This window comes from Agelaius phoeniceus, unplaced genomic scaffold (assembly GCF_051311805.1).
Source record: "Agelaius phoeniceus isolate bAgePho1 unplaced genomic scaffold, bAgePho1.hap1 Scaffold_113, whole genome shotgun sequence".
NCBI lineage: Eukaryota > Metazoa > Chordata > Aves > Passeriformes > Icteridae > Agelaius > Agelaius phoeniceus.
Window position 1 is genome coordinate 2543736 of NW_027509877.1, and position 15161 is coordinate 2558896.

General features: G+C 52.1%; 1 protein-coding gene and 1 pseudogene across 1 annotated transcript; one reads left to right on the forward strand and one right to left on the reverse strand.

The window, feature by feature from the left end:
- The window catches only part of LOC143693008 (uncharacterized), a 151127-nt pseudogene that overhangs the window by 81954 nt on the left and 54012 nt on the right, over window positions 1–15161 (forward strand).
- LOC143693000 (olfactory receptor 14J1-like) lies at window positions 7293–8225 on the reverse strand. The gene has a single exon (XM_077173083.1). It carries the CDS (start codon window positions 8223–8225, stop codon window positions 7293–7295), a length of 933 nt encoding a protein of 310 aa, XP_077029198.1.

Sequence of the window (15161 nt, forward strand, 5' to 3'; positions counted from 1 at the left end):
CTGCAGGGCCTTGTGTCATCAGTGGTCCATTGTGACACTGTGGAGCCAAAGGAGACCATTGTGACACAGCAAAACCCCAGGGTCCAAAGGTCCATTGTGACACTGCAAGGCCTCATGGAATCATTGGGACCATGATAACATTGAGGGGCCCCATGAAATTGTTGGGGCCATTGTGAAAATATTGGGCCGCATAAAAGCAAGGGAACACAGAACAGGTCTGGCTGGTTTGGCTTCCCAGGGTTCACATGACTGGTCCAGCCGACCTTGGCATGTTGAGGATCTCTTCTCATCTGCTACTGAAACACTGAGGCTCCGTGCTTTCCTTCATATGGAAAAGAACTGCCCTTCTCCTCCAGGCACGCATGGCCACAACTGGAGTTTCACCTCCAAATTTCCTTATATCCAAGGATTGTTCACATAGGAATATTGCCAGGACATGACTGGCTGGCAGTGGTTTCATAAGGGTCAGCTCCCATCTGTCCCCAAAGCACTGGGGAAGGCTCCATGTTATCCTTTCTATAGGAAAGAACTGTCCTGCTTCTCCAGGTTCCCATGGCCAAGATTGGGTTTCCACCTCCAAATTCGCTATATCCAAAGACTGCTCCCAGACAAAATCTGCCATTCCTGACAAGTCTGGCTGGCCTTGGCTTTGTGAGGTTCTCACCTGCCTTCCAAAAACTGGAGGTCTGGGCTTTCCTTCCTATGGAAAAGAACTCTCCTTCTCATCCAAAAGTCTATGGCCAGGAATGGCGTTCCACATCCAGCATTGCCCGTTGTTACAGCCTGGAGGAGATTGTTGGCTGGAAATATTTTGTGTGTGGGGCAGAGGTGGGGGCAGGTCCAGCCTTGCCCTGCCCTGTGACCCCAATCCCCCCAGAGCCTCTATCCCAGCCCAGCAGTGGCTGCCAGTCCCTGGCACAGCACAGGCAATGCTCCACAGCCACCTCTGCAGCCCCCAGCCCAGCTCCTGAGGGACCAAATGAGCCCAAGTCCCACCCGGGGGAAGGGCCCAGGGAGACCAAGGGCTATTGAAGGCTGACCACAAGGCAAGCACACATCTTGACCCTCCCTCCTCTTGGAATTTCCATCTGAACAGTGCTGGAATCCAGGAGTTGGTAGCTCTGTGTGTGCTACTCTGAATCTTATTTTTCTTTCTATCTCTCTGAGAGAGAGAAAGAAAAATACTTCTTCGATTTTTGTCCTCCTGCAAATTTTGATTAACATTACATTGAACAGGCTTAAAGTTTGTGAAGTTGAATGGGCCAAATTAATGTTTTGAGAAATGTTGTTTTGTTTATTGAATGTCCTATTAAACCTTTTGCAAAAATTTATTTGATTTTCTAAAGTTGCCAGTAAAGGCTGTTTGGTTGTTTTGAGCACCTGAGACTCTCTTATTGATATTTCTTAATGCATCTAACTCAGAGTACACAAAAAACCAGAACTTCCTTTTAAATTTCTCATTGAGAGAGTTGTTTGGGGGATGGGAGTCAGGACTTGTGTGTCCTGCTTGGCCCAGCCCAGGCAGGGCTTTCCCAGCCACATTCCACACTCCATTGCCCAGCTGGAGCCGCTGGTGCCTCTGAGTTGTGCTGCCCCAGCCCCAGGGATGCTCTCCTTGTCTGCCCATTCCCCCACAGTCTCTGGGCAGGGATGGCCTCAGTGGGGGCTGCTGACATCCTCAGCAATTTGGAGGCTGCTGCTGAATTCCACTGCTCCAGAGGCTTGTTCAGCCTTCAGCTCTTCAGTGCAGGAATTCAGGGTCCCAGGGCTCATTACCATTCAGAACACCTTAACATGCCAAGCCTCTGGGAATCATTTGATTTAATTTTCCAAATCACTTGTTCAGCCTTCAGCTCCTCAGTTCAGGAATTCAGTATCCCAGGGCTCATTAACATTCAGAGCACCTTAACAGGCCAAGCCTCTGGGAATAATTTGATTTTAATTTACAAATCCTTTGTGGTTAAGTAGATTTCAGTAGTGTATTCAAACTGAATACATGATATTTAAAAAGACAGCGAGAAAAGATTTTTTAGGTCCTGTTAGTTTTGTTTTCCTGTTAATTCATTGATATGTGCAATCTCCAATGGACATTGAATCCAAGTACCTCCTCATTCAGTTTGAATGGCTATGAAAATCAAGACCCTTCCTGGCTGACAATCAATCAGACTCTGTCCCTACCCCCACCCCACCATTTCCCCCATCCAAGCCCTGGCACTCAGAGCAGCCTTGTGCAAATCTGAGCTCCCTCCAGCCCAGGCTGCACCGGCAGCTTTCAGCTCCTTGGCTCCAACTCCCACCTGCTTTCCTTGGAGAAGGAGCTGCCCGAGACACAGAGGGATGTTCATTTCTTCTCAGCCAACAAAGCCAAGGGAAGGCACAGCTCCATCAAATGCAAAAGTCATTCTTCTCCTGGCTCTGCCCCTGATCCCCACAGCCAGTCCTGGTTCCTTCATCCTTCCTTTGCCAGGGACTCTCTGGGACAAGGGAGCTCTGCTCTGGCTATGGAGGGAGGTCCAAGTGCCACCACTGGAGTGGGAACCACAACTCATCAGGTTTGTGTCCTTTGGAGGTCAGGAATTGGTGAGACTCAGAGGCACAGAAAGTTTCTCTTCATGGCCAACAGACCATGGTTGAACAGGACACAATTTAATAACAATCTCACTCTTCCCTGAGCCATGTGCAACGTCCCAGCAGTGCCTGATGAGTGCACCATTCACAAGGGATTTCCATACTGAAAGGAATTTTAGACAAGAATGGTTCTGTGATAGATATAAAAACAATTAAGTTCTTGTATCAGGATGCTCATCCTGGAGTGGAGGCAAAACAGCTCCAACAATGCCTGATTTGAAAAGCTGTCAGTGGTGGATGGAGAAGGGAGCTCAGGCTGCTCTGGTGCTGAGGAAATGCTGAAACCAGCCTGACTCATTTCATCTCCTCCTGTCCTGGCTGATCTCCCCTCTTTCCCCTCCCACCCATTGGCTTTTGTCTCCCACCAGGCCCCCGGTGAAGAGCCTGGCTCTGTGTTCTCCATCCCCTCCTCACTGGCACTGCCAGACTGGGATGAGGAGCCCCTCAGCCTTCTCTGCTCTGGGCTGGACAAGCCCAGCTCCCTCAGCCTCTGCTCACAGCCCAAGAGCTCCAGCCCCACCTTGGAGGCCCTTCCCAGACCCTGCTCCAGCTGCCAGACATCTTTCCTGCCCTGGGCAACCCAAGCCAGGCCACAGTGACCTGGATAATCCCCGTCCTTGATGTCCTGGTCACTCAGCCCTGGCCCCTTGTCCCCATGTCAGGCTCTGGGGTGGATCCTGTGGAACATCCTTTGGTGGAGGCTGTGGCTCCAGGTGGGCCGGGGGGATCCCGGGGGACAGGGACCCCGCTGGGCATGGACAGCATTGGACTTGTTGGGAGAAACTGTGAGGGGGAGCTGGGGCCGAGTGACCAACCCAGTGACCTGACACAGCCCTGCTGGGATGGCACACAGCCCCTCTGGGATGTCACACAGCCCCTCTGGGATGTCACAGCCTGCTCTGTGAGCTCACAGCCCCTTCTCTAATGTAACACAGGCAGTCTCTGATGTCACAGCCAATTCTGTGATGTCTTAGTCTTCTCTGGGATGTTAGACCTCTGCCCTGTGATGTCACAACTGGCTCTGTGATGTCACAGAGGCAGTCTATGATGTCACAGCTGCTCAATGACCTCACATTACCCACTCTGTGATGTCAAAGCCCACTCTGTGACCACATGTTATCAGATGATCAATTGTCTCCACCAGCTGAGCTCACACCTGGAGCTTGTTCTCCACATCCCCAGGCCTATGGAAACCACACAAGGCCCATTGTGTGAGAAGGGGAACTGGAAGTTCAGCAGCCTCAGGGTCCTGCCAGCTCAGCCAGGCCCACTGGAACATTGGGGTCCACGACCACCAGGGACCACCAGAGAGAGCCCCAGGACAGAAGAACACATGGGTACAAGGGAGGGGCAATATGTTAATGATTTTGGGGAAATGATTATCATATGTATGTTTAGTCCAGGACAATCAATGAATATGTGAGCAAAATACAGAATATAAACAGAAACTTTCCTGTACTTAGCCTGCAGGGCTTTGGGAGGAGCTCTCCCCCGTGCATCCAGCTGAATAAAGAATGCTGCTTCTTAATGCTACACTGGGGATAAGGAGTTTTCTGTTTCACGGAATTTTTGGTAACACTCCCACTGCCAAGGAAAGCTCTGTCTGCTGCTGTTCACAAACAGAGAAGGGCTGGGGGCAGATGTGGGGCTCAGAGGCTGCCTGGGGCACAGTGACCATGAAATAATCAAGTTTTCCATGTTCTGTGAAAGAAGGAAGGGCAGCAACAAAACTTCTGCACTGGAATTAGGAAGGGCAGACTTTGGCCTGTTTAGGATGCTGATTTGGGAAGTACTGAATCAGGCACTGATTTTTTAAAGAGAAACAGCCCTTTAAATCAAGTGGGGTCCAGGAAGGATGGACACATTTCAAGAAAGTGATCTTAAGGGGGAAGGAGCAGCCTGTCCCAGTGTGGCAAAAGATGAGCTCGAGAGGAAAATGACTGGCCTGGCTGCCCATGGAGCTTTTGTGGGAACTTAAGGGAAAAAAGAGGATGCATCATTTTGAAAAGAGAAACAGGCAACTCAGAAAGTGTTTAGGGATGTTGTTATGTTATGCAGAAAGAAGAGGAAAGAGGTGAGAGCCCAATTAGAGTTTAATCTGGCCACTTGTGTGAAAAATAATAGGAAATTTTCTATAAATAAAATAGTAGCAAAACACCAGATAAAGAGAACCTCTACTCTTTGTTGAGTGCAGTGGAGAATAGAGTAACTGAAGAAACGTCTGAACTGTTTAACATCTTGTCTGTCTCAATGTTCAATATTAGGACAGGTTGTCCTCAGGACAAGTGTTCTCCTGAGCTGGTAGATGGGCACAGGGAGCAGAACAGCCCCCTGGAATCCAGGAGGAAGCAGCTGCTGACCTGCTGAGCCACTCAGATGCTCACAGGTGTATGGGATCAGATGGGATCCATCCCAGGGGGATGAGGGCGCTGTGGATGAGCTCCCCAAGCTGCTCTCCATCATTTACCATCAGTCCTGGCTCAGCAGGGAGGGCCCAGAGCACTGGAGGTGCCAGTGTGAGCCCATCCCCAGGAAGGGCTGGAAGGAGGAGCTGGGGAACTCCAGGCCTGTCAGCCTGACCTGGGTGCCTGGCAAGGTTATGGAACAGATCACCTTGAGTGCCATCACAGGGCACCCACAGGATGGCCCAGGGATCAGAGCCAGCCAGTGTGGATTTAGGGGTGGCAGGTCCTGCCTGACCAACCTGGTCTCCTTTTATGCCCAGGTGACCCACCTGTGGATGTGGGAAAGGCTGTGGATGTTGTGTGCCTGGACTCCAGCAGAGCCTTTGACTCTGTCTCTGACAGCATTCCCTGGAAAAGCTGCAGCCCACGGCTTGGGCAGGTTCCCTCCTGGCTGGGAGATTTAAGAGCTGGCTGGAGGCTGGGCCCAGAGAGTGGTGGGCATGGTGCTGCACCCAGCTGGTGTCCAGGCACTGGTGCTGTCCCCAGGGATCTGTGCTGGGCCCAGTCGTGTTTAATATCTTCATTGATGGTCTGGGTGAGGGGATCGAGTCCAGCATTCACAAATTGCAGATGACACCAAGCTGGGTGTGAGTGTGGATCTGTTGGAGGGCAGGACAAGAAGACCCAGCCTTAAGCTGCGCCAGGGGAGGCTGAGGCTGGACAATAGGAAGGAGTTCTTCACAGAAAGGGTGAGTGGGAACTGGAATGGGCTGGCCAGGGGGGAGGTGGCAGAGTCACTGTCCCTCTCCAGTGGCACTTAGTGGCATGGTCTGGGTGACAAGGCAGTATTAGGGCATTGGTTGGACTTGATGATCCCAAAGGTCTTCTCCAGCCTATTTGATTCTGTCATTCTATGATGATTGGGACACTCTGGGGCCATTGTGACACTGCAGGGCCTTGTGGAACTAAGAGGACCATGGTGACACTGTGCAGGCCCACAGAACCAGGGGTCCATGGTGGTGCTGTGGGGCCAAATGGAACCAGGGAGTGCCCCATGACACTCTGGGTCCTTGTGGAACCACAGAGGCCATTGTGACACTGCAGGGCCTCGTGTAACCAAGGGGTTTCACCATTTTGACACTGCAAAACCAAGGAGGCCATTGGGAGACTGCAGGGCCCAGTGGAACCAAGGGGCCGTTCTGACACTGTGGGGCCTCATGGCACCAAGGGGCCATTGTGACACTGCAGGATCCTGTGTAACCAAGGGGCCACTGTGACACGATGGGGCCTCAAGGGATCTGGAATAATGCTGTGACACTGTGTGGCCTTGTGGACAAGGAGTCCATTGTGACACTGAGGGGACTTGTGGAACCACAGAGACCATGGTGACAGTGTGGGACCTCATGTGACCATGGGGCCTTTGTGACACCCTGGGGCCCATGGAACCAAAGGGCCACTGTGAAACTGCAGCACCAACGAGAACATTGTGGTACTGTGAAGCCCCATGGAACCAAGGAGACCAGTGTGACAGTGCAGGGCCTGGTGTAACCAAGCGGCCATTGTGACACTCAGGGACCCCATGGAACCAAGGACATCTTTGCATATGACACCACACCGGGTATGAGTGTTGACCTGTAGGAGCAACAGAGGGCTCTGCACAGTGACCTTGACAGGCTGCATCCAGGGCCCAAATCCAACAAGGTGAGGTTTAACAAGTCCCAGTGCTGGGCCCTGCACTTTGGCCACAACAGCCCCTGCAGCACTACAGGCTGGGGACAGAGTGGCTGGAGAGCAGCCAGGCAGAAAGGGACCTGCAGGGACTGATGGACAGCAGGCTGGACATGAGGCAGCAGTGTGCCCAGGTGGCCAAGAAGGCCAATGGCTCCTGGCCTGGATCAGGAATGGTGTGGCCAGCAGGAGCAGAGCTGCTGTGCCAGCACTGATCTGCCCCCAGCTCTGCACACAGACATTGCTGCTGCAGCTCCAGAGAAGGCAACACAAGGGGATCACTGCAGAAAACTTTGCTGGGAGATCCTTTACTTCCTTTAAATACAGAAAGAGCACAGCCCCTCATTTACACAGTCTGTGGCCACAGGGAAGGTGGAGAGAAACAAAATGAGAAATGGCACAAAGAATGACATTTCTTTGTGGACAATATGAAAAAACTAAAACAACGGAAAGAAATCTCCAAAATGAAACCAACAAGAAGTATCAAAAACTAGTTTTATTACAAGTAATTTGCAGAAATTTTCCAGCAGTTTAATGTTCCTGAAAGCATCCAGTCATCAGTCTCCTCACTGCAGCCTTGAGCTCCTGGTTCCTCAGGCTGTAGATGGGAGGGTTCAGGGCTGGAGGCACCACCGAGTACAGAACTGACACTGCCAGATCCAGGGATGGGGACGAGATGGATGGCGGTTTCAGGTGAGCAAATATGGCACTGCTGAGGAACAGGGAGACGACGACCAGGTGAGGGAGGCAGGTGGAAAAGGCTTTGTGCCGTCCCTGCTCAGAGGGGATCCTCAGCACGACTCTGAAGATCTGCACATAGGAGAAAACCATGAACACAAAACAGCCAAATAGTAAGCAGGCACTAACTGCAACTAGCCCATGTTCCCTGAGGTAGGAATGTGAGCAGGAAAGCTTGAGGATCTGTGGGATTTCACAGAAGAACTGGCCCAGGGCATTGCCATGGCACAGGGGCAGAGAAAATGTATTGGCTGTGTGCAGCAGTGAATAGAGAAAGGCACAGCCCCAGGCAGCTGCTGCCATGTGGGTACAAGCTCTGCTGCCCAGGAGGGTCCCGTAGTGCAGGGGTTTGCAGATGGACACGTAGCAGTCATAGCACATGATGGTCAGGAGGAAAAACTCTGCTGAGATGAAGAACAGAAAGAAAAAGAGCTGTGCAGCACATCCAGTGTAGGAGATGTTGCTGGTGTCCCAGAGGGAATTGTGCATGGCTTTGGGCACAGTGGTGCAGATGGAGCCCAGGTCGCTGAGGGCCAGGTTGAGCAGGAAGAAGAACATGGGCGTGTGCAGGTGGTGGCCGCAGGCTACGGCGCTGATGATGAGGCCGTTGCCCAGGAGGGCAGCCAGGGAGATGCCCAGCAAGAGGCAGAAGTGCAGGAGCTGCAGCTGCCGCGTGTCTGCCAATGCCAGCAGGAGGAAGTGCCTGATGCAGCTGCTGTTGGACATTTGCTGTGATGCCTTATCATGGGGATCTGTAAGAAAAGTAATCATGGAATAGTTGGGTTTGGAGAGGACTTGAACTATCCCAGCACAGCCTGGGGGCACTTTCCCCCCACTGCCTGCCCAGGGCTCTGCTGCCTGGAGCTGTCCCTGCCAGCAGCTGCTTCCCTGTGCCCAGGGCTGGGCCCTGCCAGTGATGCCAGAGCCCAGCCCAGCCCTGGGGGCTCAGCTCTGCCCTGCAGAGCCCTCCCAGCTCAGGCACTGCCCAGGGGCAGCTCTGGCTCTGCAGGCTCTGATGGCAACGTCAGAGCAACCCTAAGGAGGCTGGAAAAGTAACACTGATGCTGCGTGTGAGGGGTCCTTTGCTGATTTACTTAAGTGCCTGGTTTATAGAGATATGGGAGATTTTGGTTTGTTTTTTTTTTAATATCATCGTGAACAGAGAGATGAATATCTATCTGCAATTTCCCATCCAGGCAACCTAGAGCAGTAGATTAAAAAAGCAGGATTTTCCCTTTTATGCAGCCCCTGACTTACTGTGCTCCCTGAATAACCTACTTGGAAATGTTCTGCACTTAAAGGCCATGCTGGGAGCAGTCCTGAACAATGCAGCATCCTCCCCACACAAGGAGAACACTCCCAAGCCATACCAGCTGTCTCCTGCCACCCAGATCTTGTCCCCCAGTGCTGGGAGCAGCTGCCAGGGCTGGCTGAGAGCTGTCCCTGGCAGGCAGCAGAGTCCCTGCCCCAGCACAGCGCCCTGGGCTGCAGGACCCTGCTCTGCAGGACAGCCCTGGGCACCCCTGGCTGCTCTGCACAAGAGACAAGCAGAGAATGTACTCACAGGCTCTGCAGGCATTGGCATGTTCCAGCTTGAGGAGATGGCTCCAGGAGCTGCAGCTGCATTGTCCTGCAGCCAGAGGTTCCTGTGCCAAGGGCTGGCAGTGATTGTGCCCCAGGCACTTCTCAGCCCCTTCCCAGCCCTGCCTGATTGAAGCTCTCTGTGCCTCTGGGCTGTGCCCGGGCTGGCTGCAGGCAGTGCCCCAGCCCTGCTGGGCTGGCACAAGAGCTGCTCATCAAGAGAAATGTGCTTTTGAAGCTCTTCTGGGTGACCAGGAGCTGCCTCTGGGCCAGGAGCCCAGCCCAGCTCAGCAGCACAGAAACAGCAAAAGGACTTTAATGAGCCTCTGGGCCTTTGTGCTCAGGCCCTGAACATCAGTCCCTGAGAGGGAGCTGAAGAAACCTCTCCAGAACTCCAAGGCAGGAATCCAACTCCAAAGTTTCTTGGACTTTTAATGGGTCCCAGTGAGGGACACGACAGAGAAAGTGTCCCCAGGCCCCAGGCAGAGCAGAGAACTGCAGGCAGTGATGACAGGTGGGGACAAAGAGAAGCCAAGTCTGGGTGCCCTGGGGCACAGCAGGGTCTGTGCCAGCAAGGGCTGGGAGGAGACACCTTGTCCTGAGGCCCTGGGGCCTCCTGGCACAGCCCCAGCCAGGCTGGGCACTGTCAGCCCCTTGTGCTGCCCTCAGCATCCCCCCCTAGCCCACATCCCAGTGGCCTCAAGGATCTGCTGCAAGGAGTCCCTGGGGAGCCTTGCTCAGCAATGGCCCTGGGGGCTCCTTCATGCTCCCTGCAGGGAGTGCAGGTTTTTCAAAGGACTTTGGGTTTGGCTTTTGCCTTGGAGTCTCTGAGAGGTTTGTGCAATCTTGGCCTCCAATTATCTGCTGTAATTAGTCCCTGGAGAGGCTTTGTCAGTAACACCACTCAGTGGGGCTCATTAATACTTCAGGGTACTTCAGTTATTTGAAGGTATTTTGTTTTTTCCTTTTGATACAGACTCTGTGAGAGGTTTGTGCAGTCATGGTCCCAATTATCTGCTTTAATGAGTCCCTTGAGAGCTTTGTACTGACACTCAGTGGGGCTCATTAATACTTTGAGATACTCAAGGTTTTTAAGGTACTCTGGATGTTCCTTTTCACTCTGAGTCTTTGAGAGGTTTTTGTGTAATCCTGGCCTCCAATTCTCTCCTCCAAGGAGTCCATGAGGAGCCTGTGTTGACCTCAGTGGGACCCATTCATGCTTTGAGACACTTTGGGGTTTTTCCTCTGACTTTCACTCCTGGAAAGGCTTTTGCAATCTCCTCTCAGGCCCTGAGGTTCCAGGGCTCAGCTTCAAATGCACCACAGGGCTCATTAGGACCAAGATAGTCCTAACAAACCATGGCTCTGCATTGATTTCCCTCTGCTCTGGGGCAGTTTGTTAGGAAGCTTTCCTGCTGCAGGTATGGAAAAATATTTCAAAGAGCTTCTAGGAAATATGTATAATATTTTATAGTGTCCTTTATTACTTTTCTTAGTATACAAGAGGGCTTTGCAGCATTCAGTGACTTATACTGACCCAGGGACACTCTTGAGGAAGTCTGGCTTGGTCAGAGAAGCTGTGCCTTGAGGTCTGATCAGTGTGGACAACCTTGCTCCACATTCCCCAACCCCATCCTGTCTCTCCTCACTCACCTAGGACCTGCTTTGCTTGGTGAACTGGCTTCACTCAGCTGAAGAGGGATTTTGACTTTTTAATTTTTTCAAGCAATCTAAAACTCCTGAGTTTCCCCATTGCAAACAGACATCCTCCTCAAGTGTGTGCCAAGCCCAAGGTGCCACCAAGAGCACTCCAGACCTGCCTGGGCCAGCTGTGAGGGTGGATCATCATCCCAACCTGCACTGAGCCATTGCAAGGGGCTGTTGCCATGGACACTGCAGGGACCCCAGTGCTGGCTTTGGCTGCCATGGCAACCGCCATCAGTTCAGGTTTCCTTGGAAACCAGCCCAAGGAGCCATTTCTGCAGCCAGGTTCCATGGCCCCTTGCCTGCAGAGCTGCTGCTGCCCTGGGCTGCCATGGCAACCCTGAGGACAAGGCGGTGCCCAGGGCTGTTCCAGGTACAATTGCAGTGACACTGGTTGGTGCCACCAGGTGCCATGGCAACGGCCACAGGGACCCGTTCCTTAGATTGGTGCCATGGCAAGCAATGCCCGGAGCCGGACCTTGCTCAGGGCTGGTGTCAGTGCCCAGGGCCAGAGGGGATCCCTTGCTGGGGCTGTGCCATGGCCACCTGCCCTGTGCCGTGCTGGCCGCTCGGGCACCAGGAACCAGCAGCCAAGGGCACTGCCAGGGCCAAAGGCCAGGTCAGCCAGACAGAAAGGGGCAGCGCTGGGCACTGTTTCCATGGCAACCAGCACTGGGGGGGCACCTGGGTCACCTGTCCTGGCAGTTGCCATGGAAACCCCTGGCAGGCACTGAGGGCACAGCCCCTGGCACTGAGACACTGCTGGGCCGGGTGCTGAGCACAGCGCTGAGCACGCAGAGATGGTTTTGTTCTTGCTGAGCTGCAGCACAGCCAAGGCCTGTCCTGCCCCTTGTCCAGCCACGCTGGGGAGGGGCTGGGGCTGCAGGGGAGCTTGGCAGGGGACACAGCCAGGACAGGTGACCCCAACTGACCCCGGGTACAGCCCAGACCAGAGCACATCATGCTCAGGGTATGAAGGGGGGTACAAGGAGGAAGGGGGAATTTTGGAGGGAGGGTTTCTGCCTTCCCAGGTAACACTTAGGCAAGAGGGGGCCCTGTTTCACCAGTGGGCAGGGTCACTACCAAAGACACAGACACCAACTGAAGGAATTGTGTCATTTATATCATGCACAGCTGCAAAGAATTACAAAAGGATAAGCTCAGCAAAGCACATCATCATTAGCAAAGAATTACAAAAGAAGCTCAGCAATCCATCAGAACTCATCATTACAATTTGATGACTAACCCCTTGGTAAAACACTAGAGGTGTTTGTGGCAGACAAAGATTCTGGCTGACTATCAAGGTACACCTTACAGACATCAGTAGTACTTTGGTGACACCGTTCTTCATTCTTTTTTCTCAATCTCATTGGAGTTAGGAACAAGAATTCTGTTGTCCATGGAGCTGGCACCTTTTTAATTCCAGAATAATGTCCCCAGGCCCTTTGCTGTTCAGCTTTACCATGCTGTCTGTGGCTAACAAGGCCTGGGGGGGCCCTTTCCCCTCGGGCTGGAAGGGGCCGGGTCCCAGTCCCTGAGGGGCACCCGGGCTCCTGGATGCAATTCCTGTGCAAGTCCCTCAGTGTCACAGCAGCCTTCCCATGGAGCCCCGTGGATCAGAGCATTTCCCAAAGGGGCCCTTGGGGCAAACAGGGAGATTTGGTCTGGCAGCATGTGTAAAACAATATCCTGTCAGATCTACTTGTTCTCACACAGAACACTTGGCTGCAGGGACACATTCCCATTGTTCCTGCCCAGGTTTCAGGACTCAGAGTTGTCTTTCCCAGGAGCTGCTCCTTCAGCTGCCTCGGGAGGGCCATTTGGCCTCCGGACCCACACTCTGGCTCCATTATTAGGGCTGCTGGATCCAAACCCTTTAGCTCCACAAACGGTGGTGATTGCAGGTGGATCTCCTTTCTTCACAATCCTTCTTAAAATTGCAATATTGATAATTGTGCTACCCTGTCATGGGGTTGAATAATCCAATCTTGTTCACTATTGTTTAACAGAATTACTGCAATTTCTCCTGGATATTCTGCATCAATTCCTCCTGCCATGACAGGAACACTTTGCAAGGCCAAGCTCCAAGGGAGCAGTTACCAAAGCAAAGTGTCCTGGAGGAATCTGAATTCCTGTTTCAGTATTGATAGCTCTCATTTGCTTTGAATTTCTCCTCATTAATTCCAATGCATGAAGGCCCAGCCCTGCAGCCTATGGGCTGACCCTGCCAGGGGCCATCACAGCCAGAACAATTTCCCAGGCAGTCCAAGTCTCACTGCCCATGGTTGGATTTGCAAATTGGGGGCAGCCATGCACAGCCAGGGGGTTTCCATTTCCCCAGTGGGCCATTGTTAAGGGCATGGAGCACATCTGGGAGATGGGTTCTCCATGGGCAAAGGTTCCCATCTCCTCATTTTTTCAACTGCTCTTTTAACAACCCCTTCACCCTTTCAACCAATCCTGCAGCTTGTGCATAGCCTGGTACATGAAAAACCCTGCAGGCTTAATCACTGAATTTTTCACAGGAACAGACAAAGCACTCTGCATCACAGTATCAGCACACCCTGTAAAAACAGCCAATTTCCTCCCTTCCTCTTTTTTTCACTATATACAATCTCACAAAGTTGACCACTGACATTAGGGTCCTGGCCAATCCTGTTCTGTAGGGTATTTAGTGTAACATCCCTGAGCAGCCAAAGCTACCAAATTAGTATTGTCAGCACTATTTCACATTATTATAATTTTATATGTACATATTGATATAGAAATATAGATATAGATATGTAGATATAGACATATATATATATAAATCTATAAATATAAACATTAAGGTCTTATTATATAAATAAATAAATATATATATATAAATACATATACAGTTATTTATTATATTGATATTTCACTTGCACCAATGCATCTGAGCTCAAGATTGAAACCTTCTTCTGTTGCTCCACGTGGGAACATTCCAACAATAATTGTTCCTTCTGAAGGTGCTGTTTCCAATGTACTCTTAACAAATTCATCTTTGTCTGCCCAAACACACAAGTTCTTTTCCTTTTCCATGTGCAATTTTTGGATGCATTTGAAGCCATCCAGGGCTGCAGCCTCTTTTACCCGACTGCCCCACTGCTCCCACGGGGCTCCAACCTCAGCCCACTCCAGAGCCAGGGAACTCCAGGGAAGGGCTTCCCATCTGGGAATTTCTGATGGCACCGATTCCTCACATTGACATTGAACAAGTGACATTTTGTTGGGATCTGGCCAGACTAGGCCAGTTTTCTTTTACCAGTGGGCAGGGTCAGCACCAAAGACACAGACACCAACTGAAGGAATCAGTGTCATTTCCTGCAGCTCAAAGCAGCAAAGAATCTCAAAAGGAGCAGCTCAGCAATGCACCCAACCATCCCCACCAAAGATTGCCTGCAGTGACTGAGAAAGATCCAGCCCCAGTTACCCTCAGCCTTTACCATCCCCCAGATGCACACAGCAGCTGGGGAAGCTGTCACAGCCAAGGGCTGCAGAGCCACTCCTGGGCACTGGCAATTCCTGCAGGTGCCTCCAGCCACAGGTGAGGCTCCAACCCCGCTGGGAGAGGGCCCAGCTCTGACAGTGCTGAATGGACAAACTGACAGCACTGCTAGTGTGCCAACATCTGCTTTCATCCTCCTCTTGGCTCCCTCCCAAAGGCTGGCCAGGCCTCAAGGAGGAGCCGAGGCAGCTGACTTTGATCCTTCAGCCCCACACAAGGCCAGATGTCAGATTTCATGGCCTTGTCTGGCTTCTAAATACAAAGGTCCATCCATGTTTCACTAAGGAGTGGCTACATCTATCACAGTGCTAATGACCATGCATATCTCATCAGGGAGCAGATACAAAGATAACCTTTGCTTGGAAGGTTCATCCAGAGGCCACCTTGGGCTCAGGGCCTGCTGTCCAGGCCTCACTCAGGGCTGCTGTCCAGGCCTTGGCACTTCAGGGACGTGCTTTAGTGCTGGGCTTGGCACTGCTGGGTGAGCGGCTGCACTGGGTGAGCTCAGAGGGCTTTTCCAAGAGAAAGGATTCTGTGATTCCATGATTCTATCCACTGCATTCAGCTGGGGCTATTTTAGCAGCATTCATTTGCTCAGAAAGTCTCCTCTTGCCCAGCTCCTGTGGCCTGAGGCTTCAGCTCCTTCAGCTCCTGGTGCTGAGCTGCTCATGCTGAACGAGACCACTCGGAGAGACGAATCCAGTCCATCCAATTCCTTCTGGGACACGGAGAGGGGAGGCTGTGCAAACAGGAGCATTGTTTGCTGTGGCCTCCTCTCTGCCCTTCATGCCTTTCAGCACTTTGAACCATCCAAGAGCTTTCTCCAGGAGTGCAATGGAGCAGCTGTT